Source organism: Simochromis diagramma, unplaced genomic scaffold, assembly GCF_900408965.1.
Source record: "Simochromis diagramma unplaced genomic scaffold, fSimDia1.1 OVJJ01000197.1, whole genome shotgun sequence".
In the NCBI taxonomy this organism is placed as follows: Eukaryota; Metazoa; Chordata; class Actinopteri; order Cichliformes; family Cichlidae; genus Simochromis; species Simochromis diagramma.
Window position 1 is genome coordinate 136,466 of NW_024386935.1, and position 23,964 is coordinate 160,429.

The 23,964-nt window shown below is 42.9% G+C and overlaps 1 protein-coding gene across 3 annotated transcripts in view; it reads left to right on the plus strand.

The window, feature by feature from the left end:
- birc6 (baculoviral IAP repeat containing 6) overlaps positions 1-23,964 on the plus strand; it is a 139,305-nt gene that overhangs the window by 46,931 nt on the left and 68,410 nt on the right. The window contains exons 13-49 of one of the 3 annotated variants that reach the window (XM_040037149.1): positions 60-220; positions 399-530; positions 700-831; positions 1,240-1,406; positions 1,781-1,914; positions 2,051-2,212; positions 2,336-2,467; positions 2,866-2,963; positions 3,064-3,211; positions 3,324-3,457; positions 4,327-4,473; positions 4,558-4,745; positions 5,341-5,652; positions 5,828-5,927; positions 6,132-6,346; positions 6,483-6,691; positions 8,716-9,068; positions 9,193-9,412; positions 12,379-12,515; positions 12,725-12,862; positions 13,731-13,858; positions 14,064-14,195; positions 14,449-14,664; positions 14,760-14,943; positions 15,571-15,774; positions 16,185-16,318; positions 17,004-17,157; positions 17,273-17,389; positions 17,498-17,658; positions 18,106-18,232; positions 18,336-18,446; positions 20,590-20,848; positions 20,964-21,535; positions 22,189-22,364; positions 22,482-22,578; positions 23,143-23,337; positions 23,453-23,653. In XM_040037149.1, coding sequence (XP_039893083.1) covers positions 60-220; positions 399-530; positions 700-831; positions 1,240-1,406; positions 1,781-1,914; positions 2,051-2,212; positions 2,336-2,467; positions 2,866-2,963; positions 3,064-3,211; positions 3,324-3,457; positions 4,327-4,473; positions 4,558-4,745; positions 5,341-5,652; positions 5,828-5,927; positions 6,132-6,346; positions 6,483-6,691; positions 8,716-9,068; positions 9,193-9,412; positions 12,379-12,515; positions 12,725-12,862; positions 13,731-13,858; positions 14,064-14,195; positions 14,449-14,664; positions 14,760-14,943; positions 15,571-15,774; positions 16,185-16,318; positions 17,004-17,157; positions 17,273-17,389; positions 17,498-17,658; positions 18,106-18,232; positions 18,336-18,446; positions 20,590-20,848; positions 20,964-21,535; positions 22,189-22,364; positions 22,482-22,578; positions 23,143-23,337; positions 23,453-23,653 — 6,587 coding nt within the window. The remainder of the gene's footprint in view (positions 1-59; positions 221-398; positions 531-699; positions 832-1,239; positions 1,407-1,780; positions 1,915-2,050; positions 2,213-2,335; positions 2,468-2,865; positions 2,964-3,063; positions 3,212-3,323; positions 3,458-4,326; positions 4,474-4,557; positions 4,746-5,340; positions 5,653-5,827; positions 5,928-6,131; positions 6,347-6,482; positions 6,692-8,715; positions 9,069-9,192; positions 9,413-12,378; positions 12,516-12,724; positions 12,863-13,730; positions 13,859-14,063; positions 14,196-14,448; positions 14,665-14,759; positions 14,944-15,570; positions 15,775-16,184; positions 16,319-17,003; positions 17,158-17,272; positions 17,390-17,497; positions 17,659-18,105; positions 18,233-18,335; positions 18,447-20,589; positions 20,849-20,963; positions 21,536-22,188; positions 22,365-22,481; positions 22,579-23,142; positions 23,338-23,452; positions 23,654-23,964) is intronic. The other 2 variants (XM_040037151.1, XM_040037150.1) reach the window with 2 other exon arrangements.

The following is a 23,964-nucleotide window of genomic DNA, read 5'->3' on the forward strand; positions in this document are numbered from 1 at the left end:
ATAATGTGATCGTGTAGGAATACTTTCTTTAATAATGATGACCTCTGTTCTGTCTTCAGCTCTAGCTGGGATGAGCATGTGTTTGAACTGGTGCTGCCCAAGGCCTGCATGGTGGGCCATGTGGACTTTAAGTTTGTCTTGAATGCCAACATCGTCAACATTCCTCAGATCCAGGTCACTCTGCTGAAAAACAAAGCACCTGGGCTGGGCAAAGTCAGTGGTGAGGACATTGTTTTTATACAATTAATGATTGCTTTTAACCAGCAGTGTTTCACATTAAAGCAGCTTTGTTTTGGGGGAAAGTTTTCATCATTTCTCATTCAGTTAGTATGTATTTTATTCTTACTAGAAAGAACTGACTTTATACATCTCAGTATTACTCCTTATCTCTTCAACAGAAACAGCTGTGGACAGGCAGATCTCGTTCCCTCTTTCCAATGTCCTTCATGCAAATGGGGAGAGAAATGGCCAACCTGTAATGCAAGACTTCACAGAGGACATCCAGTTCATGGACATAGAGGAGGCATCAGGTCAAACATTTTAGGCAGTTTGAATTTATAAACACTTATTTGCCCTGCAGATGATCACTCACTTAGAACCTTTCATTTCAGATAATGATTCGACTTTGAAATTATTTCTTTCTTTTTGTAAATAAACTGTATGTAAACATAAAATTGTGGTTTCATATGCTTATTGCAGGCTCCATGTTGTGTCCATTCCTGGAAGACCACAAGGAGGACATCCTGTGTGGTCCAGTATGGCTGGCCAGTGGGCTAGACCTCTCTGGCCATGCTGGTATGCTCAGCCTCACTAGCCCCAAGCTGGTAAAAGGTAATAAACACATATACTGAAAATTAAGACCTGGCTATCAGACTAAAGCAGTTTCAATAGCCACCTGAATCTCGGACTGGTTTAGAATTAATATTTGTTTCTCCAGTGGCATTGGTGATCATCAAGACTGCCAAACACACAGTTCATTTCAAGTTGATGTAAATATAGGAATGATGACAATAAAGATAATTTGTCAAACCAGTATTCCAAACTACTTTGGAAGCCCTTTATTTGGAAATTCATGGTCAAACTCCTAGATCGTCGTGACATAAACAATTCAGTGAGATGGTTATAATGCTGACTGTTAGATGTGAAATGACTTCCTGATCATAGCCTGCAGTTCATATTCATCTACACAGGTGTGTGTCAGTGTTTTACAATTGTCCTGTTGATCCCTCTTTGCTGCAGGCATGGCAGGAGGGAAGTACCGCTCTTTCCTGGTTCACATCAAAGCAGTAAGTGATAAGGGCACGGAGGAGAACCCCCGCCCCGTGGTGAGAATGCCTAGTTCCAAGCCTCAGGGCACCAAAGCGCACTCACTGTCAACCCTCCTTCAAAGGGCTCAGGCTTCTAAGGTACACAATTACAGTTCCTAAGCCAGTCAGATGGCACATAAGTGTTGGATTTCATCAAGTTACAGCCCGTTTAGAGTAATGTTTCTATATGTTTTGTCAACCGAGGCTGTCGGCTCATTTGTTTCCACTGAAAGTGGAGAGTTTATTTATTTTTTAAATAAAGAAAAAACGGAAGATGTTAACTTGATTGGTCCAAAGTGAACTATTGAATAATTCTTATACTATGAAAAGTCTTGTTTTTGCAATCATTTTGTTTTCCAAGATAAAAACATTCCAAAAAATTGAACAGCTGGTCTACCCTTGACTTTGTGAAACTACCAAATGCCAAACAAAGCCACATTCATGTATTTGCTACCTTTTATTTTTGTGTGTAGGAGAAAGTCTCCGCAGTGAAGACGGAAACCTCAGCTCCATCAAAGAAAGTAGAAAACCTGCGAGGATGCGACCTGCTTCAGGAAGTTTCAGTCACAATCAGAAGGTTCAAGAAGACGTCAATTCCCAAAGAAAGGTCAGATAACTGCTGAGGTGCTGCTGGCACTGTGGTCAGGTTAAACATTTAACACGGATACATTTTTGCTTAGATGGTTTTTGTGGTGTTTTTTTACAAGTTAGCTGGTCTGTGTCTGCTGCTCTGTCGTTTTCAGGGTCCAACGCTGTGCAATGCTGCAGTTCCCAGACTTCCATGAGAAGCTGCTGGATGCACTGTGTCGGCGAACAGAGGGCGGCCCAGCCACGGAGCATGCCCAGAGCCTCATCCTAGATATCTTGTGCTGGCTGGCTGGGGTCTTCTCCAATGGACCTTGCAGGTAGAAGTCAACCTGGAGACATACAGATATAAGATAGCATTACCATAAGGGCTCTAGATTATACATGACCATCACGTTTACATTGTACTAAGTGGAATATTGCATTTTGTGTCCTGTTTTTAGCCTAAAAGAAGGAAAGGAGAGTCTGCAGGTGAAAACCAGGACGAGGCTTACCGATATTGTACGGGTGTGTTTCTTTGAGGCTGGCCGGAGTATAGCACACAAATGTGCTCGCTTTCTTGCACTTTGCATTAGGTAAGAAACCTGTTTGAGCCAAAGATGCAGACAGTTCTTTTACAATTGGGCAAACTTACAACTTAACATGCATAAGGTAGAGGCCTTGTTCACTGATGGAGTGCTAAGATGCTGTTTGTTAGGCAGGTCCACTTATTTGAAAAGGGAAGAGAGACAGAGTGTGGAGTTAATTTCTCACATTCGGCATAAAAAGAAAGTAATGGGTGCTCTGCTGAATGCGTTGTGTCAGCCAACATTATGTTTTTAAGGGTGAGAGGGCTCTACCACAAGTCAAGGCTTACATTAGGGGTTATTAATTTCTTGTAATGTAACATGTGTTCTCTCTTGGTATCTTGTGTTTTGTTTTTTAGGTTTACTTAAATAAAATAACAAGCACGTAGTTTTGTTTCTTGTTACAGTAATGGGAAAGGAGAACCAAGTCAGCAGGGTTTTGGCGTGAGCCTTCTGAAGGCTCTGCTGGACAATATGCCTTACTTGCCTGCAGCAGCAACTGGTGGTGAGTGATTGAGCAACATCTAGCACCCTCCCTTGTCTGTGTTTCTTGACTGTCCAGACTTGATGTTTTACCCTCTCCTCTTTCTTCTGTGGGCTTCCAGGCTCAGTGTTCTGGTACTTTGTGTTGTTAAATTACGTGAAGGAGGAGGACCTGGCAGACTGCAGCACTGCTTGTGCCTCCCTGCTCACCGCCATCTCTCGACAGCTGCAGGACCGCCTCACACCACTGGAGGCCCTGCTGCAGACCAGGTATCTGTATAGCTCTTTAGTCTAAACCCTAGGTTCATAAATTACATTTTTCTCATCTTATCGTCACTTTATTTTATCCCCCTTTCTTGGATGTTTATCTATTCGTTCCCAGGTACGGACTGTACAGCTCTCCATTTGACCCAGTGCTCTTTGACTTGGAGGTCAGCGGTTCCTCATGTAAGAATGCCTTCAACAGCAGCATCGGAGTGCAGTCTGATGAGATCGACCTCTCCGACATACTCTCAGGTATGAGCACTAAAACTTCACAGGAATTTCTTTCTGTGAACACTGACCTGAACTTGCAGATCTTAAAGCACTGCTCTCCTTTATCACAAGAAGGCTCTATAATGTGAAAATGAAATACATTTTAATGACCAAGTCTGCTCTGACACCTAGTTGAGAGGGGAAAAAAACCCAAAGCATTTTTACCTCGCAGGGCTTTTTAAAGTACAGTGTGCAAAATATACACTGAACAGTTTCATAATATCTACTATATAATAAATCATTTCAAACTACAGACCTTGTATGGCTTGTCAGATTTCAGTGAGACTTTTTGCAACTTCTGATTTGGCCTTTCCTGTTGAAGCTGCAACTTATGTGGGTCTACCCATCCACACACCAAAATTGCACCTTCACTGGACCTGAAAGATTCCAGTCCAGCTTTATGAAAAAAAAGCAAGCTAGTAAACTGAGAAACCCTTGAAGCCCATCAAGTGGAGACACTTCTGTTGAAATAACATTCCACAGGGTAACTTGAAAGGAGGCTGAATAAGGTGACCCTGAGTCCTCCCTTAGTTAAGCTGCAATAGGTCTGTACTAAAAAGTGTGGGGTTTTTTGGTGTGTGTGTGTGTGTGTGTGTGTGTGTGTGTGTGCGCGTGCGTGCGCACACCCTCTCCAGTCACCGTCAACAAGCCACGGCAACTGGCTGCTCCTCCATTTGCCAGTTCTGCTGGGGGTTTCTTCTTGTTAAAAGGGAATCTTTCTTTCCCACTCTGACCAAGTGCTTATGGAAAAAATTAAAAAGAGCATTATGTTTTAAGGGTGAAAGGAGGAACTCAAATGCTTGTTAAGCATATTTTTTTTCAGTTCGTTTTGAATGTTGTATGTTTCGTAGGGAATGGAAAAGTGAGCAGCTGTGCAGCAGCAGAAGGCAGCTTCACAGCATTAACAGGACTCTTGGAGGTGGAACCTTTGCACTTTACTTGTATCTCCACCAGTGATGGCACACGGGTGGAGCGAGATGACGCCAGCATGTTCACTGGTAACCATTTGATCTTAGCTTGGTTTTAGCTGAGGTTTCAGTATGGGAACTGTCCTTTCTTGAAGTTGTATTCTTTGTTTCCAGTGAGTACATTTGGTGTGACCCCAACAGTGGGCGGCCTGTCAACGGGAACGGTTGGAGAAGCTTCTACGGCTCTGAGTTCTGCAGCTCAGGTGGCTCTCCAGTCGTTGTCTCATGCTATGGTGTCAGCAGAGCAGCAGCTGCAGGTCCTGCAGGAGAAGCAACAGCAGCTGCTGAAGCTGCAGCAGCAGGTGAAGAACTAGTTCAGTTATCTGGCCTGTTTAAGCTGCAGGAGCTCAACAAAACTCAATGACAGGAGTGCCGTCACATTAGCATTTTCTTACCCTAAGACAGACTAGCTATTAGAACACAATAGAATAGAACAGAATAGAAATGGTTCAAAAGTAAATAATCACACACTAGGTAGAGAAGTGATGAAATATGAGTTTGTTTGGCACTGGCTTCTGAGAACCAAATGACCAAGTTATAAAACTTATTTAGCAGAAATCTTTATGACATGATGATGTAAGAAAAAGTCTCAAAGGTTCATAAAGGATATGAAGCCAAATGTTACAGATTGTTAATTTCTTCCACCGAGAAATGCTATTATTGTAGCAAGGACTTGATACAGTTTAAAAACCTAACCACAGTTCATGGCTGTGGAAACCATGTTCTGACTGGACACTAAATGTTTGCACAAAACTGAAGAGATCCAAGAAATTAAAAGACAAAAAATGCTGAAAGCTTTTTCCAGTTTTAGATTTCTCTAAAGTTTGCCATGTTGCTCTAATACAAATCTAGTGTTTTTATCCTGTGGCTGTAATATTCTTTGTATGCTGTAAACAGAAGGCCAAGCTGGAGGCTAAGCTGCATCAGACCACCTCAGCAGCAGCAGCTGCTGCCTCAGGCGTGGGACCTATACACAACTCTGTGCCTTCAAACCCTTCCTCTGCGCCAGGCTTTTTCATTCATCCTTCTGACGTCATCCCCCCAACACCTAAAACCACACCCCTCTTCATGACCCCTCCTCTCACGCCCCCCAATGAGGTGGTTTCTGCAGCCTTCAGTGCTGAGCTGGCTCACCTGTTCCCTGGTTCCATGATGGACCCTGGGCCTGTCAACCTGGCTGCACACAAGAACACGCAGAAAGCCAAACCAGTTAGTAACAAGTAGCTCCATGCTTTGTGGCTATTTATCCCTGAGTCATTAGGATATTTATATAGCTATTGCTGCATATATCACTTTCAACAAATGATTTTAGATCTAGATAGATTTATCTAACTTGATAGATTGCTTTGCAGTAAAATGAGAAATGTCTCTCTTTCTGCCTCAGAGCCCAATGGGCAGTGGTCTGGCTTTGGCCATTTCCCAGGCATCTCACTTCCTGCAGCCTCCTCCACATCAGTCAATCATCATAGAGCGGATGCACTCGGGTATGTCATGTAGGACTATTCCATATTGACCACCTAACCTAGTGCTTAAATGTCAATATTTTAAGACTGGAAGATTCTGAAACTTTCTGAAAGTTTTAATCATGTTTCATTTGTTGCTAATTACGTTAGGAAATACCGTCAAATTAAATATTTGTGGAAAATAAACTGAGCTTGCTCATGAGTGTGCTATGTTTTTCCTCCCAGGAGCTCGCCGTTTTGTAACTTTGGACTTTGGCCGTCCTGTTTTGCTGACGGATGCTCTGATCCCCACCTGTGGCGACCTGGCCTCTCTGTCCATAGACATCTGGACTCTGGGTGAGGAGGTGGATGGCCGCAGGCTGGTGGTGGCCACAGACATCAGCACCCACTCCCTCATTCTGCATGACCTGCTGCCACCACCTGTTTGCAGGTTCATGAAGGTCTGTTTCTCTCTGTTTTACTTTGGGGCAGAGTTGTGGGTTGGCTTACGTGATGTTTTAAATTTCTTTGTTGAGTTAAAAATCTGCCGCAATGATGGATGTAATACTGCTATTGTGGGCTGCCTCATATTCTCAGATCACTGTGATTGGGCGCTATGGCAGCACCAATGCTCGTGCTAAGATTCCACTGGGCTTCTACTATGGCCACACTTATATCCTGCCTTGGGAGAGTGAACTGAAGCTGATGCATGATCCTCTTCGGGGAGAGAGCGAAGCTGCCAGTCAGCCAGATGTGGATCAACACCTGACCATGATGGTGGCTTTGCAGGAGGACATCCAGTGCAGGTGAGACAGGAAGTAAAGCAGATACAGATGCCTCATTTGAGTTTGACTATGGCTTCATTAAACAGACTTGAGATATTTGGTGGTGTCTGTGGCTCAGGAGGTTGAGCAGGTCATCTCCTAATTGAAAGGTCAGTGAGTTGATTCCTGGCTACTCCAGCCTGCATGCCAAATATCTTTGAGCAAGATACTGAACCTTGAGTTGCTCCCAATGTGTTTATCACAGTGTTAATGTGTGTGAATGCTAGATGGAAATGGTTAAACAAGACATGTATAAAGCACTACAATGTCGTGAAAAAGAGTTTGACCTCTTCCTGATCTCCTAATTTTTGTGTATATTGTATATCACACTTTTTATATCACTACGTGTATCACAAGGTTTCAGATCATCAAACAAACTTAATTATTAGATAATGATAACACAAATAAACACAAAATTCAGTTTCCAAATGAAGTTTATTATTATTAAGGGGAGCTGGTTGGTCACCCTAGCAGCAACAGCTGCAATCAGGCGTTCACAGTAACTCCCAATGAGTCTTTTATCGCGCTGTGGAGGAATTTTGGCCCACTCATCTTTGCAGAATAGTTGTAATTCAGCCACATTGGAGGATTTTCAAGCATGAACCCCCCTTTTAAGGTCATGCCACAGAATCTCAATTGAATTCTGGGTCAGGACTCTGACTAGTCCACTCCAAAGTCTTCATTTTGTTTTTCTTAAGCCATTCAAAGGTGGACTTGCTGGTGTCTTTTGGACCATTGTCCTGCTGTGAAACCCGAGTACGCTTCAGCTTGAGATCATAACCAGACAGCAGAATTCATGGTCCCATTTACCACAGCAAGTCTTCCAGGTGCTGAGGCAGCAGAGCAGCCTCATCAGCTTCACCACTGTTCAGAGTTTTCTCCATTTGTGTATAATGGATCTGACTGTGGTTCACTGAAGTTCCAAGGCTTAAGAAATGGCTTTTAGCCCTTTTCAGACTGATAGACGTCAGTGATTTTGTTTCATTAGATCATGGTCTGCTTCAATTTGTCAGATGGGTTCTATTTAAGTGGTTTCTTGATTCAACAGGTCTGCCAGTAATTAGGCCTGACTATGTTTAGTAAAACTGAACTTAAATATCCAAAAGTTGAATCTGTTCATCTGGACGTAGCGTTTTGTGGGAGAAACGTTTCGTCACTCATCCAAGTGACTTCTTCAGTCTCAGCTGACTGCAGGTTTCCAACCTTATAAACAGTACATTTGCATAATGACTGAAACCAGCCCACTGAAGGAACAATGGGCTGGGAGGTCAGTTCCTTAATCTTAATTATGCAAATTCTCATGACCGTTGATCAACAACCATTGACCAATACCCACTGATCAAAGACCACAGATCAATGGCCATGAGTACCATTCACAGAGTTGGGGAATGGCTGCAATCACAGCATTGTAAGATGGCGAAAGCTGTACCCTTAGGCCCCCTCCTCAATTCAGAGATGGTCTTTCCTTTTTCACGTAAATGGCCTCCTTGACTCCGCGCTCAAACCAGCGTTCCTCCCTGTCCAGGATGTTACATCCTCATCATTGAAAGAGTGTCCACTGGCCTGACGAGGTAGCTCTTCTGTGTTGTGCCGTCCGCTTCGCCAGAGGTTGTTTGGTTTCCCCGATGTATAAATCCTGGCAATCCTCCTGCACTTAACAGCGTACACTATGTTACTCTGTTTGTGTCGGGGGACCCGATCCTTGGGCTGGACCAATTTTTGGCGCAGCATGTTTTGGGGTTTAAAAGCCACAGAGACCCGGTGTTTAGAAAAAATGTGTCTCAACTGCTCCGATACTCCTGACACATGGGATCACTACAGGTTTTTGCTTGGGCAGCGGTTGTCCTTCTCTCCTGGATCGGCTGGAGCTTTCTTTAGGTGCCTTTCCCGCTTTGACAAAGGTCCACCTGGGATAACTTAAATAATGTAGTGATTTCATCTGCAAAAGAAGTTTGTAAATTTTTTGGTGGTGTTGTGAATTTTCCAATTTTGTTTTTATTTACCAGGTATAATCTAGCTTGCCATCGGCTAGAGACTCTTCTGCAGAACATCGACCTGCCACCTCTCAACAGCGCCAACAATGCCCAGTACTTCTTAAGAAAACCAGATAAGGTTGTTGAGGAAGATCAGCGTGTTTTCTCAGCCTACCAGGACTGCATCCAGCTGCAGCTACAGCTTAACCTGGCTCACCATGCAGTTCAGCGGTTGCGTGTATCACTGGGTACCAGCCGCAAGTCACTCTCAGCAGCTGGGGCTCCGGAAGCAAAGGAGCTAGTTCACAACTCCTCCACAGAGCAACTGAGAACCATCATCCGCTACTTGCTGGACACACTGCTCAGCCTGCTGCATTCTAATAATGGTGAGCTGAACTCTGCTGGATCTGCTGTTTAGTGAAGTTGTACATTTCACAGATGACTTTGTTAGTAACGTGTGGATTGAAACGCTGTTACACATGATTGATTCATTTTTATGGGTATTTTTAGGCCATTCTGTCCCCTCAGTGCTCCAGAGCACATTCCATGCCAAGGCCTGTGAGGAGCTCTTCAAACATCTTTGCATCAGTGGGACGCCCAAGATCCGACTTCATGCCGGCCTGCTGCTGGTGCAGCTTTGTGGAGGCGAGCGCTGGTGGGGCCAGTTCCTCTCTAATGTACTGCAGGAGCTCTACAACTCTGAACAGCTGCTCATCTTTCCCCAGGACAGGTAAAGAACTATCAGATTCCATATAGTCACAACATTTTAGATTAATGTGAAATTCAATAAATAATAATAAATAATGAAAAAAGGTAGGGGTTTTTAATGAAAAATAAAATAATTTTTCAGTCCCACAGGAAAATCTAATCATGACATTACACATTGGTTTATATCAAAATGTTGACTTCTAATGAAGGTTAAAAAAAAAAAAAGGAAGAAAGAAAGAAGGAAAGGAAAAAAAACATAAACCAAATCAAAACCAACCTCTCCCACCATAGAGTTGTTTAACCCTCTGCAGTCGATGGATACGCTGGCACGTCCAAATCACATGACCAATTTAAGATGACACAGCAACAAGATGCAACGACCCAGATTCTTCATTTCAAAAGTGTGGATGTGTGGACTGTATATGAATTTATAATTGTTGATCGGCCATGTAAACCCAGAGTTATGATAAAAAAATACATGCGGTGTATTTTTCTGAATAAAACAGTGGTATTTACTCCTGGAAGAAATGGTAGAAACAGTGTTTTCTAACTACAGTGCAAGCATTCTCCGCTTGCAGAGCAAAAAGAAAAAAGAAAAAAACACCCCTTCCCTATTGGTGTTAAAGTGTACCATGTTGACCAATCAAAAAAGTATATGGCAACATGTGGTATTTGGTTGGCTAGGGTGGCACTAACAAAGGCAGAGCAGTGAATGAGGGATGGGGCTCTCACATGTACTCTACCCACATAAACTGTCTGGAACTGCTGGCAGTTCACCTGTCGCTAAAACATTTTCTGCCTTGGCATAGAGGTCATCATGTTTCATTGAGATCGGACAATTCCACATTTGTGGCCTACATCAACAGACAGTGCCCCAAGTTACACACACTGGCACACAGACTGATGGTCTGGAGCAGTGTTCACCTGCTGTCTCTGAGAGCAACTCGCATGCCATGGATCTTGAACTTTGGAGCAGATCTTCTCTCTAGGGGCAACTCACTGTGTGGAGACTGGAAGCTTCACCCGAGGTGGTGAAGCAGATCTGGCTGCAATTCGATCAGGCGACTGTGGACTTGGAGAATGCTCAGTGTCCCGTTTTTTTCTTTTGTTTTGTTTTGTTTTGTTGTGTTTTTTCCCCCCTGCACGATTAGAAAGCTCCACTGGGGATGGATGCTGTGGCTCACAATCTCCAAGAACCCTCCTCTATGCCCTCATTTCTCCAACTCTGCCCAGAGCGAGAGAGAATGGTCACGTTGTCATCCTGATAGCCCCACACTGCCCAGGGAAGCACTGGCTGGTGGAGATTTTTCAGCTGCTGCGCAGAGACCTCCTGTCTCTTGCATGGGGGGAAATATTCCCATCCCCACCTAGAGAGGCTAGCTCTATGTGAGTAGTTTAACCTGAACAAAGTGGGGCTTCCCCACAGTGTTATCGACGCTAGTCACTGTTCTAGAGCGTGGCGTGTGTTTGAAAAGTGGTGCTTAGAGCTGCATTCTCTTGTTTCCCTTTTGAATCCCTGGAACAGGTTTGAGTTAACATTTCTGTCCTTGAAGACAACTCTATATGAAGGTCAACCTTGCCTTTATCCCAAAGGTTCTTGGCACATGATCCTCTGTAGAACTGCTGGCCTTTTACCCACGCCTTTCACCTCAGATTCCCACATATGGGAAATCCTGTGTATAAACAGCGCCTTTCCTATTGGATAGTAGGAGCAATTGCCCTGGCCTTCACTAGCAGGGGTCTTCAGCCTCTTGCCCCACTAGAGGTCTGGCAACCTCATGGGCTCTCTTTAAGGGAGTTTCTATCCAGGAGGTGTGTGCAGCTGCATGGTGGGCCTCACCTCACACATTTGCTAGGTTTTACAGGCTAGATGTAACAGCGTCTAACCTGGTGCATTCAGTCCTCTGTCTTCCCAGGTGGGAGCTTCTCCCCTGTGAAGTGCTATTGGTGACAGTTGTCTTCTCAGCAGGCATGTCTGTCAATCTGGGAGTTAGTCTTCCTCCTATAGTGAGACACGAAACAAATGCTATCAAAGAGAACTTCAGGTTATGTATATAACCCCGGTTCTCTTGAGTAGCATGAGTTAGTGTTTCACCAGACCACCCGCCTTCTATGGAAGCAAGGAAGAGGTGGACTTGCTTTGAATGACATCTGAGGCACTAGCCCCTCATGACATGGGCGTCACTTAGCCAGCCTGTAAAGACGTAAAGGTATTTGAGCTTCTGATGAGGTCACACAGAAAGCCTTCCCATAGTGAGACACTCACTGTACTATGCTACTCAGAGAACTGGGGTTATATACATAACCTTAGGGTTTGTTTTTTTGTTTTTGTTTGTTTGTTTGTTTAAAATAAACAAATCCACAAACTAGCTGATGTTTAGTTCCAACTTCGGCTCCCGAAGCACAGAGACTAACAATATCCAATAGGGAGTTGCACATGATGATGGGGACCAGTAAGAAGTTCACCATCAAATAATTTATACAAGCAATGAACAGTCTCACAAAGACTTGCATGCCTATGTGAACAAACAGAACACTCAAAACAATCAACATCAGGGCACAAACTGCAAAGAATATGGAATACACCAAAGACTATCATGAAGCCATGCATATCCTGAACATGTAACTCTTCCAGCCATGTTATTATGCTTGTAGGTGTATTTTGTTTTTAAAGGGAATTGTACTTAATTTTCATGTCATTTATTGTCACAGCTTGGATCATAGATGCTTGGCTTTTAGCGTTGCCTTTTCTCTGGTTACATGCTGAGGCAAGTCTAAAAACTGCAAAAGTATTTCACTGCAACACAGTAAAGTGCCCTCTCAGTCTTTTGGCTGCTTAGATTTGTCTACTCATACATGGAGATGCAGAAGCACAAATTATGTAGCACGTCGTTTGGCTTGTTCTTCTGGAGACATCAAACTTATCTTTCAGGTCTTATGGATGCTGTGGATACTAACTGCAGTATGCTTAATCTGTATTCATGTTAGGGTATTCATGCTCCTGTCATGCATTGGCCAAAGATCCCTAAGTAACAGCGGTGTTTTGGAAGGCCTTCTGAATCTCCTGGACAGCCTCCTGTCTCCACTGCAGCAGCCACAAGCTGCCGCTCAGCGCAGAACTGAAGGTAAAGCAACTGAGAATAGCGTCTTTGCAGCACCTGATATGTTAACTTGAGTTAGTAGAAGTTACAGATAGAGTTAAAGTCAGTGTTAATTTTTATGTAGTCAGATTTATTTATTTTTAAACAGACTGGTTTGTTCAAAAGTGGGATACAAGAGTGTGTTTGAAATGAAGTTGATTTTTTGTTTGTTTGTTTTTGTAAAAATTAAACAGGTGTTTTGGATATTCCCATGATCAGCTGGGTAGTGATGTTGGTCTCCAGACTGTTGGACTATGTAGCAAGTATCGAAGATGAGGCCTCAGGAGGGAAGAAGCACCTGGGAGGGAAAGAGCGGGAAAGACCTGTAACAGGTAAAATACCTGCATTCTACTTTTCCCTGATATGTGTAAATGTTTTTTTTTTAATTTTCTTTTTCTTTTTTTAATCTATAGGCACTGCAAATTGTGAAATTGAAACAAAACATAAACAGATGTCGATTGTCACTGACCAGTTGCTGATTGCAGTTTTGCTGTTAATTCTTTGATAGCTTTGAAAGGGTATCAATTACCAAACAGCAGAAGCTTAATAGTAATCTTTATGAATATCTACTCAGTGAGGAACTGAATAGATATAAATTGAATATAAAATATTGCACATATAAAAGGCTCAGACAATGCTTGCATGAAGTGGTTGGCAGAATATCAACATTTTTACTCACTACGCAATTAGATGACACAATGCAATTGCTTTTTTTTTTCATTCTCCAATTTAGAAGTCTACAACTGCAAGAGAGCACACAATTATGGTTAAACATTTAGCAATGACTGTTTATTAAGGTAGTTCCTAAATATAGGTAGAAAGATGGTATCTGAATAACTAAAGAGAAAAAGTGGTCAGGATTTTTACTCTCTACTTAGTGGTTGGACTTTGTTGAAAAAAGTCTCAAATCCATAAATCTTTGATGCTTATGCTTCAAATGGATGATGATTAACAAGATCTTGCTAACTCAGCTGCACATTAAATGACATCAATGCAGACATACATCTTTTACAAATGATTGGAAATGGTTACAATCAAACTGCACTGTATGCTAAAGATGTTTGTCGCAGCACATTCAAGTAGTCCTCAAACTCAGCTAAATCATTTGGAATTAAGCTGTTTGATTGTACGTCATACTCCTTAGTTGTTTGTCAGTCTTGTGTTACCTTCATTAATGTGCTGTATTTTTTTGTCCTACAGGTATTCAGTGGAGTTTCATAAATAACAGCCTCCAGTCTCAGAACTCCAGCAGGTCAGCCAAAGGCAGCAGCAGCCTGGATCGCCTGTACTCACGCAAAATCCGTAAGCAACTTGTCCATCACAAGCAGGTAAATGTGTCCCATTTCAAAAGCAGCACACCTTCATATTTGTTTTTCTCAATTTTTAAGTGGTTAATTAAAACTTGATTTGAAATTTGCATTTGTTAGAATCAGGTTAGGGATTGTTTCCTATATTGGAATGCATCCAACAAGTAGATATTTCTGGAGTGATACTTTTACAGTACATAAACTTATTGTGGCCTTTTCATTGCAGCAGCTAAATCTATTGAAAGCAAAACAGAAGGCTCTGGTGGAGCAGATCGAGAAGGAGAAGATCCAGAGCAACAAAGGCTCCTCCTACAAACTGTTGGTGGAACAAGCCAAGCTGAAACAAGCTACATCCAAGGTGAGCAGCTCACCACACACTCAAAAAGATTAGGCTGTGAAGGAGGGCTGCAACTAAATCTGCCATTTCTTCTTTGATTAGTTGATTAGTCAGTGATTATTTCAGTAGCTTGCTGAGGGCAAACCTCCTGTTCTCCTGTTCCAGTACCTACTCCACCTGTGAATATCACCCTTTTGTCTCATCCCAATTCTGTGCATCACGTTTGGGAGATTAATTTTCAATACTACAACTTGTTAATTTTTTCCTTTTTCAGCACTTTAAAGACCTGATCCGTCTGCGGCGGACAGCTGAATGGCCCCGTTCCACATTGGATACAGAGTCCACAACAGCCAAAGAAGCTCCAGAAGTAGAACCTCTGCCCTTCACTTTATCTCATGAACGCTGTATCTCTGTGGTGCAGAAGCTGGCCCTCTTTCTCCTCTCCATGGATTTCACCTGCCATGCTGATCTGCTGCTCTTTGTCTGCAAAGTATTTATCTAACACTGGGAGTTAATCTAACACTGGGAATATATATACACAAATTTGACAGTCTAAAACTACAAATATTTATCTTATTCGTTTAGGTCCTGGCTAGGATAGCCAACGCCACAAGGCCCACAATCCACTTGTGCGAAGTGGTGTCTGAGCAGCAGCTAGAACGCCTGCTTCTCTTGCTTGTGGGAACGGATTTTAACCGGGGGGACATCTCCTGGGGAGGCGCCTGGGCACAATATTCCCTCACGTGTATGCTACAGGACATCCTGGCTGGTGTGTTTTCAGCTTAGCGTTACATTTGTTTGAATCTGATTAAAACGCACTGTTTGTGAGGCGAGCGGGTGACATATTAAATCTTGTGTGAAGCTGAACATTTAGTTTGGCACATTGTTGTTGCTGGAGTTTCAATTTGGCTTTAGAGCAGAATATTGTACCAATTTTTTTTTTTTTTTTAATCTCTTTGAAAGTTGGGGAATTATATTTGTATGTTCTCACATTAGCTTGAGCAAAAAACGTGGTGTGCAGACTTTGGTGCACATATTTGTTTCAACAGGGTCCTTTTCTTTTTTTGTCTCTAACTTTTTCCAACTGTAACATTTTTTTTACTTTAGTTTTGACATAGTACCATTTTCACAGAGCCACTGGTGTGGTTGTACAATGTTTACAGAGCACATTTCACAAGCTTTTATCAAAGCAATAATATAGAATATAATGAGGCACATTAAGCACATGGATTGTAAATTTTCTTATTGTTAGTGCAGTTAAGCTAGGCATGACTAAATTGATGTAAAAATTAGACTTGTTATTCAGATTTTCTGTTTCATGTTTGGTGTCCTTTAACAACTTCATCTTCATTAAGTCGGTGCATGTCTGATGTACTTGAACATGTATTCTTCTCAGGTGAACTGCTGTCTCCAGGCTCTCTAGATGTCATGGATGAGGTGGTGGTGTGTGAGGAAGCCGGGACATCGTCCTCCTCTGCGGGAGCAGATTCGGAGGACTCGCTGTCCCAGCCAGCACCCATCCCCCTGGTAGAGAGCATTGATGAGGCCCTTGTGCCTGATATCATCGCAGGTACTACCGGGACCTCCTCAGTATTCCAAAGTGCGTGGGTAGCCCTCTATAAACCCCCCCCCCCACACACACACACACACTGACTTGAGTGACATGTTTATTGCTTTTTCTCACAGTGTGTTGTTATTATTTGTAGCTATTATGAATTGGAGTGAGCAGTTCAGGCATAGTTCCAGCCAGTTTTAGGCCTTTAATTTTTGCATAATTTCAGTGTGTATTTTATTTTTCCTTGTGCCAGTTTACCTCACAGGGTGAACAGGCAACTATATTCAGCAAGGCTAAATGCAGTGACCTAGCTAAAAAAAAACTACTCCCATACAAGACTACAGTTTTAGCTCGATTGGGGTTAAAATTGTCTACAGATGTGAGAGATTTTCTTGTTTGTATGTTTTTGTAATGTGCGTGCTTGGCAATATTAAAGCTGTTTTCACTATCCAAAGGTGCTCCACCTCTGTCATCTTTGGAAAAAGATAAAGACATAGACTTTGACTTGCTACAAGACCTGATGGATGTTGATATTGATCCTTTAGATATTGATTTGGAAAAAGATCCACTTGCTGCCAAAGTGTTTAAGGTATGTGCATGATAACAAGCTACTTTCATTCTTTCTGTCATGTCTCTACTGGAAATTAATGCAGTGACACTCACTAAGGTTGGGCGATTGGACTAATTTATTGGCCATCAATGATAGGCTGAGCCTTTCACAGATCGTTTTTACAAGGGCTATTTATTTATTTATTTGCCCATGAGTATGTTTGTTAGTAATGTTGGTTGAAGCTAGGAGAAACAGTCAACAGAAAAACTAATAGCGCCATTTTCGCAGCACCCTCTTCCAGCTGCAAGCAAATGCAGTGATTCATTTGCTCAAACTCATACCAGAAAGAAAGACAGGCAGTAGCCTATGTTCAGAAAAACATGTTGTTGTTAAACGTGAAATAAAGGACTTTTTTCTCTTGCTTAAACTCACAGTTAAGATATAAACTAGTGTTGCTGTAAGATCAAACAACCTGTAAAGAGTAACAAGCTATGTTTGTTAGCTAAGTGATCTAAAGCATCACAGAAAACGAACTCATTGCAAATGACGTTTTCAAAGTAATTCTTCTGCCTTCATTTGACTACTTTGAACTTGATGTAATTATTAAGGTTATGTTTGCTGTGGAAAACTAAAAAAGATTCAAAAGCAAATGTAGAAATGAATTCTGTCTGCAGACAGTTGATGTCCTTACATTTGCCATCCTCTTTCTCATGTTCATCTTTAGCCCATCAGCAGCACGTGGTATGACTACTGGGGTGCTGACTATGGCACATATGGGTACAACCCATACATTGGGGGGGTTGGTATCCCAGTGTCCAAACCTCCAGTTGTTGCTGAAAAGCCAGGGTCGCAGGGTCTGTCAGTGTCCGTGTCACAGGGTGAGGAGAGGCCTAATTTTATCTTTTAGGGGTTTTTTTTTCTCCAATATGGACCTGAACACATTTTCTGCATTCTTTCCATGCCACTTTTTGAGCTTCTGCCTCTGTTTCACAGCACTGGATGCCCGACTAGAAGTGGGCCTGGAGCAGCAGGCTGAGCTGATGCTCAAAATGATGGCAACTCTACAAGCGGACTCCATTCTACAAGCACTCACTTCCAGTTCATCCACAGGTAAATGAAGTAACAGTTTAAAAGTGAAGTGAAGCACACATTCTTTCCAGTGTTCCAGTGTTGGACTTGTGCTGATGGTCTGATACTGATTTTCTGTTGTGCTTATAGTGAGCCAGTCTTCCAATGGGACTGATGACTCCCTGCTCAGAGCTCTCCATAGTGGAGGCTCTCCCCCAAACAGCAGCCTGATAGTCCAGCCCTCATCCATCCCAATTCTGAGTGCCTGCTTCAACAAGCTCTTCTCCATGCTGCTGGTCCACCATGTACAGGTCAGAACAGCCACTAACTGGAATCACAGTTTAAGATGCTTCGATTCAGATGCTTAGTACTCAGGAGTACAAAGTCATTGGACCCACAAGATCAATTACTCTTACCTGCTGTTTAGTCCAATGCTCTACTTTAACTTCTTTTAGAGTAAATTTGAAGTATAATATCTAACTTGTAACTTAAAAAAAGATTAAACAAACCTCTTTTTTCCCTTCTGAAACATGTCTGCACTTGAACAACCACACTGTACTGTGCTGTATTTATTAAACCTTGTAAATTGAACATCTGGAATGTACTGACAGAAAAGTGATTTTATTGGTTGGACTCTTCTGAAAGGACTTATTTTTAAATATAAGTGGTGACCACTGCAGAATTTTGTATGTATGACTTCGATAAAGATGAGTAAGGGAACACCCACAGACACTAAATGTTATTTTCTCCACTCTCAGCTGGAATCCCTGCTGCAGCTCTGGCTAACGCTCAGTCTGAACACTTGTTCTGGGGGCAGCGAGGAGAGCGGGTCTGACATCTTTCTGTTCAATGCCAGCCGAGTGCCCACCATCCCGCTCAACCAAGGTTAGGGCTTTTCTACTCCGCTCTCTAATTTGGAGCTGTATGGAGTTTACATATGGTTACATTGCTTTATATTGTTCTTTTTTGTGTTTGTGTCTGTGTTCAGCATCCATCAGCAGTTTCCTAACCGTGCTGGCGTGGTACCCCAACACTTCCCTGAGAACATGGTGTCTGGTTCTGCACTCTCTCACTCTGATGACTAATATGCCAGCTTGCGGTCAGTACTCGGCTCTTCACTGGTTTGTTTACCAGTGGATTTTCTTTTCACATTATTTTCAAATGACTCTGCAAGGGGTATCATTGAGAAAGTTGTTTAATAATGGATTGCATTTATATAGCGCTTTTCTAGGCACCCAAAGCGCTGTGCAATTCCACTATTCGTTCACTCTCACATTCACACACTGGTCCAGGCAGACCACAGTTGTAGCCATATCGCACCATCGGCCCCTCTGGCCAACACCAGTAGGCGGTAGGGTAAAGTGTCTTGCCCAAGGACACAACAACCAGGACAGAGAGAGCTGGTGGATCGAACCGGCAACCTTCCGGTTACAGATGAGCTTCCCAACCACCTGAACAACGGTCGCCCCCGTTTAAGCATTCTTGTATGTTTCTGTTTTCATGTTTATGAAAAAATTTTAAAAAATCCAAACTAATCCACCTTTTTATAGTGCACCCGCGTTTCTTTTCAGTCATTTCACTCGTTCAGCACATATCAACCCCACACATGTCCTGGCTTAAGACAACTCTGTTGACACGTTCAAGGCAGGTGACCTGTAATGACATATGTGCGACCCTCTTGGACATCTATAGTCCTATCACAGTCATTCCTCAGTTTGTACACTCTTCATCACGGTAACAACACCTCTGCTGAGTCGGGCTAGCTAGCTACTGTTAGTTAGCTCTGTTGTCTACCAACTTTAAGGTAGCTTTCATTGTTGTTAGCCATCACTGCCCGGTTGGAATGTGGGCTCCTTCAGCAGCACTAATGTTGAAGGTTTCCTGAGCATTGTTTCTTGCTTTGCGTTTTGATATGAGTATCAAATCCAAGCAAGCAAAGCAAAAATGTTGTGTTCACCCCTATCCTCAGGTGTGTGGTTTCACTTTGCATGATAAGGTGTACCCTGTTTGCCTGGGGATTGTCCACACTAGGGTGGATTGGCTGAGCCCATAGTTTGTGACTTTTGCCGCCATGTCCCACATTTGGTTCTGAAAAGATGGGTGACGTTTGTGGATAAACTGCTGGAAAGATGGCTATAACATGGATTGACCCTCTCCTCTCCAAATTTAGGGAACATGCTTCATCTGAGTCAGATGATATCAGATTAAGCAATTGATGCCAGTCGATGCCCCAGCAAATAGATGACCACATGATGTATGTTGATGAGTTTCCCAAGTGAGAGACGAACTGTGCAAGAGCACTGGCCAACCTCAGTCTGAGTTAACCACTCAGCAGGATGACATGCTGGGCATCGGCCTGAATATGCATGGTATGTTAGAGGATGAGCTGTACCAGCCATGACAACATGTTTCCTGTTTTCTGCATCCACCTCAGAAAGTGGAATGATTCACAGGTGTTTTCCCTCAGAGCCAACAATGGTCAAAAGCTGCCTACCCATATTCCCAGATTTTAATGACACGGTTCGCTCAAGCAACTGTCTACCTGTGTCACTGTGTCCTGCTATAGACAGTATGTGGAGCTGAATGGTGTGTAAGTGGCTGGCTTAGTCAGTCCACCTCCTGCCGAGCCATTCCTGGTGGCTTAATAGTCCCACAACCGTTGGGGCCGTCCACTGTGAATGACTGTTAGTCCAATAATCTCACAGTTGACATTCAAACTCCAACTTAAATGGTCACCTTCCTTTGCACCACCACCGAAAAGCCAACCCTCTAAACTTCTACTCCCCCATTCATGCCTGCGCGTAGCCATGCCCCCCCCCCCCCGACACTTGCGCAGTAGGTTACATACATCTTAACATGATCCTTGTTGAACCATTGCATTGTAGGTGGCTTACAACAACGGCTATCAGCCACCTGCATGCAATGGAGTCTTGCTATCCCTTGTCGTTTTTTTTTTTTAACATCTTGGCTCTAATGTGTTGACTCACATGATCAAAAGTGGGTCAGTGACCCTCAGGACTATGTCAAAGGGAACAGCTCACTAGGGATTAAATACCTGTGACTCTCTATCATTTGAATAAGACATGAAATGTCTTCATAAACCTAAAAAAAGTCCAGCTGACTCCCCCCCAGTCGTCTAGATTACCATAACCTGCTTTTATTATTATTATTATTATTATTATTATTATTATTATTATTATTATTATTATTTTGTTTAAAAAAAATAACTTCTGAAATTCTAGTCTCCAACAACGGGATGAGCTCTCAGGAAAGCACAGCTCAGCAGATGGTGTCTGATCCCAACCTGATCCATGTCTTGGTGCGCTTCCTGTCTGGCAGCAGCACCAATGGGACAAGCCAACACAGCTCTCAGGTGGGACCAACTGCCACCCAGGCCATGCACGAGTTCCTGAGCCGCCTGCAGGTTCACCTGTCCTCCACATGTCCACAGATGTTCAGCGAGTTCCTGCTCAAACTCATGCACATCTTGTCTACCGAGAGGTACATTTTCACTTTTTTAGTTGTTAGTGTACATTAGGTATAATCAATAATTTTGACAGTAAGTATAATGTTTAATGGTATGAGTGGTTCTAATTAATGGTTCTGAAACTCTCAGGGGTCCATTCCAGTCAGGCCAGGGTCCATTGGATGCCCAGGTGAAGCTGCTTGAGTTTACTCTAGAGCAAAATTTTGAGGTGGTGTCAGTGGCCACTATCACCTCAGTTATTGAGTCCATCACGTTCTTGGTTCACCACTACATTACCTGCTCAGATAAAGTGGTTTCTCGCAGTGGCTCAGACAGCTCAGTGGGAGCCAGAGCTTGTTTTGGGGGTCTGTTTGCCAACATAATCCGGCCAGGAGACGCAAAGGCAGTCTGTGGAGAAACCACACGTGACCAGCTAATGTTTGATCTTCTCAAGCTGGTGAATGTGCTGGTGCAACTACCTTTGTCTGGAGACAGAGAGTTCAGCGGGCGGCTGCCACCATCAGGCAGTGGAGCAGCTGATAGCAGTGTGTCTGATGAAGAGAAGGTCTGTGGCAGCAAAGAAAGTGTAGCTGGTGGATCAGCATCCAATCAGGGCCCTCCTGCAGGTGTGGCTGATCTGGTGCTTGCCAATCAGCAGATAATGAGCCAGATCTTGTCTGCGCTGGGCCAGTGCAACAGCAGCGCCATGGCCATGATCATAGGTAAGACAACTCTACAAAGAATTATGTGATCTACCAAATATTTCAGCACTCAGATTTTATGGTCTGTAGCCTCATTGTTGTTTGACTTACACCATTCTCATAAACCTTGCTTCTGGAATTAAAAACACACATATCACCGAAATAGTACACAACGCACCAAATGGTGCACAAAGATAGTTTGAACAAAAGCCAGTGAACAAAGTTGAGTTTCTAGCAGGCAGAGAGCCTGATATTTTCTTGGTAAATGACAGCCAAAAATTGTGCAACATTAGCAGTAAATGTTGTTTTTACATCACCTGGCCACAAACTCTAAGTGAAGCTGCAGTGGGATAGAAATATTAAGTGTTATGTTTAGGATGTTAAGCACGGTTTGTGCAGAAGCAGCCTCTTGGTCACAAAATACATTTGTGAGGTTAGCTAATTTTATACACACTTGAGTTATAACTAACTAAATTAGTAATGACAATTGTATACCAGTAGCCATCTAACATTAGCAGCACTACCATAAAACTCTGTAAGAGTAAGAATGCGTCTGATAAAATTTCACTTGTGGCTGAATTGTTCCTTTAACAAAGCACCAAACATATTTAAATGTATGTGGACAAGCATTGCCTATAACTATGAGCTGACTATTCTTGCTCTGTGTTCTGCAGGAGCCAGCGGTCTCCACCTGACTAAACATGAGAACTTCCACGGTGGTCTAGATGCCATCTCAGTGGGTGACGGCCTCTTCACCATCCTTACCACTCTGAGCAAGAGAGCCACCTCAGTCCAGGTCATGCTACAGCCCATCCTCACTTACATGGCTTGTGGTTATATGGGCAGACAGGTGAGCTTCATTCTGCTGGGGTCTGGCCTTTGATCATCTGAACAAATACAGAACAGTGCTGACGCATATTTATTTATTTATTTATTTTCCTCCGTCTTGTTATTGCACATTCTTTAGGGATCGCTCTCCACCTGTCAACTGTCAGAGCCTCTTCTGTGGTTCATACTTCGAGTGTTGGATACCAGTGAGGCTCTTAAGGCCTTCCATGACATGGGTGGGTGTATACACCTAATATCTGTATATTTCTTTGATTGTCAAAGCATTGTGTCCATAGTACTACCAAGACCTTACTCATAGTTTCGACATTCATGTCAGAGAGCCCCAAGCTTTAAGATTTGAATAGGTTTTAAAGTTTTGCTGTTGAGTTTCTTTGTAAACCAAGTATTTGAAGTACAAGTTACTCCCTCATCCATGTTTCTTAGCTTGCAGTTCCATCTTCCCAGCTTTTGTTTGCACATTGAGCCATATCTTGTTCAATAGAATAGTATTTAGCACAATTAGGTGTTAATGGTCATGGAAAAATATCTCCATAACCATTAAAACCCACATGGAGTTTAAGTCACAAAAGGTTCTTTTTGTTGATCAGCGCCCGAAGAGTCACCTGACATCTTTGTCACGCCACTGATTGTGGAAGGAATTGAAAAATTTAGCAAAGTCAGATTTTTTCAGTCGTTTCTAATTTTGTAGAAATTGAACATAGGTGCATTGCATAAGAATAGCAGTCAATGGTTTATGCTGTACTTGATGTATAAGAAAGCATAACTTTGTCTTTAACCAGGAGGTGTCCAGTTGATCTGTAACAACATGGTGACCAGCACTAGAGCCATTGTGAACACTGCACGCAGCATGGTGTCCACTATCATGAAATTCTTAGATACAGGTCCAGGAAAGACTGCAGATGGAAACCTCAAAGCCAGAGTGATGACATCGGAGCCGGACAATGCTGAGGGACTCCACAATTTTGCTCCTTTAGGTGCTTTCAGCTAATTTTGAATTCCATCACTCCATCTCATAGGACAATACCTGAATAAAATTGACAATCGTATTCCTACTCTTCTCTAATCTGCATGATCTGTGTTGCTTCCCAGGTACTATCACATCCAGCAGCCCAACAGCACAGCCTGCAGAGGTCCTCCTCCAGGCCACCCCTCCACACCGACGGGCCCGCTCCGCTGCCTGGTCTTACATCTTCTTGCCAGAGGAGGCCTGGTGTGATCTCACCATCCATCTTCCAGCTGCCGTGCTGCTGAAGGAGCTTCATATCCAGCCGCACCTAGCTTCTCTAGCCAGTGAGTAGGAATTTCTTTAAAGATGAGTGGGCCACAACCTCTCTTGAGATTTGTGTAAACCTGGTGACCAATAAATGTCTAACAGCTGTGCTTGCCACAAGGGTTTCTCAATCAACTACTAAGCCATTTTTTGCTTTGTGATTGAATACTCAACTCAATGACATGTAAATGAATTTATAACTTTTATGTAATTTGTTTTTTGTGGAATTTTGGTTGATATTCTGTCTCAATTAAAATGAAACTACCAACAACTGTTCATTTCTAGTTAGTAAGCAAACTTAGAAATTCAGCCTGGGATAAAGTAATTATTT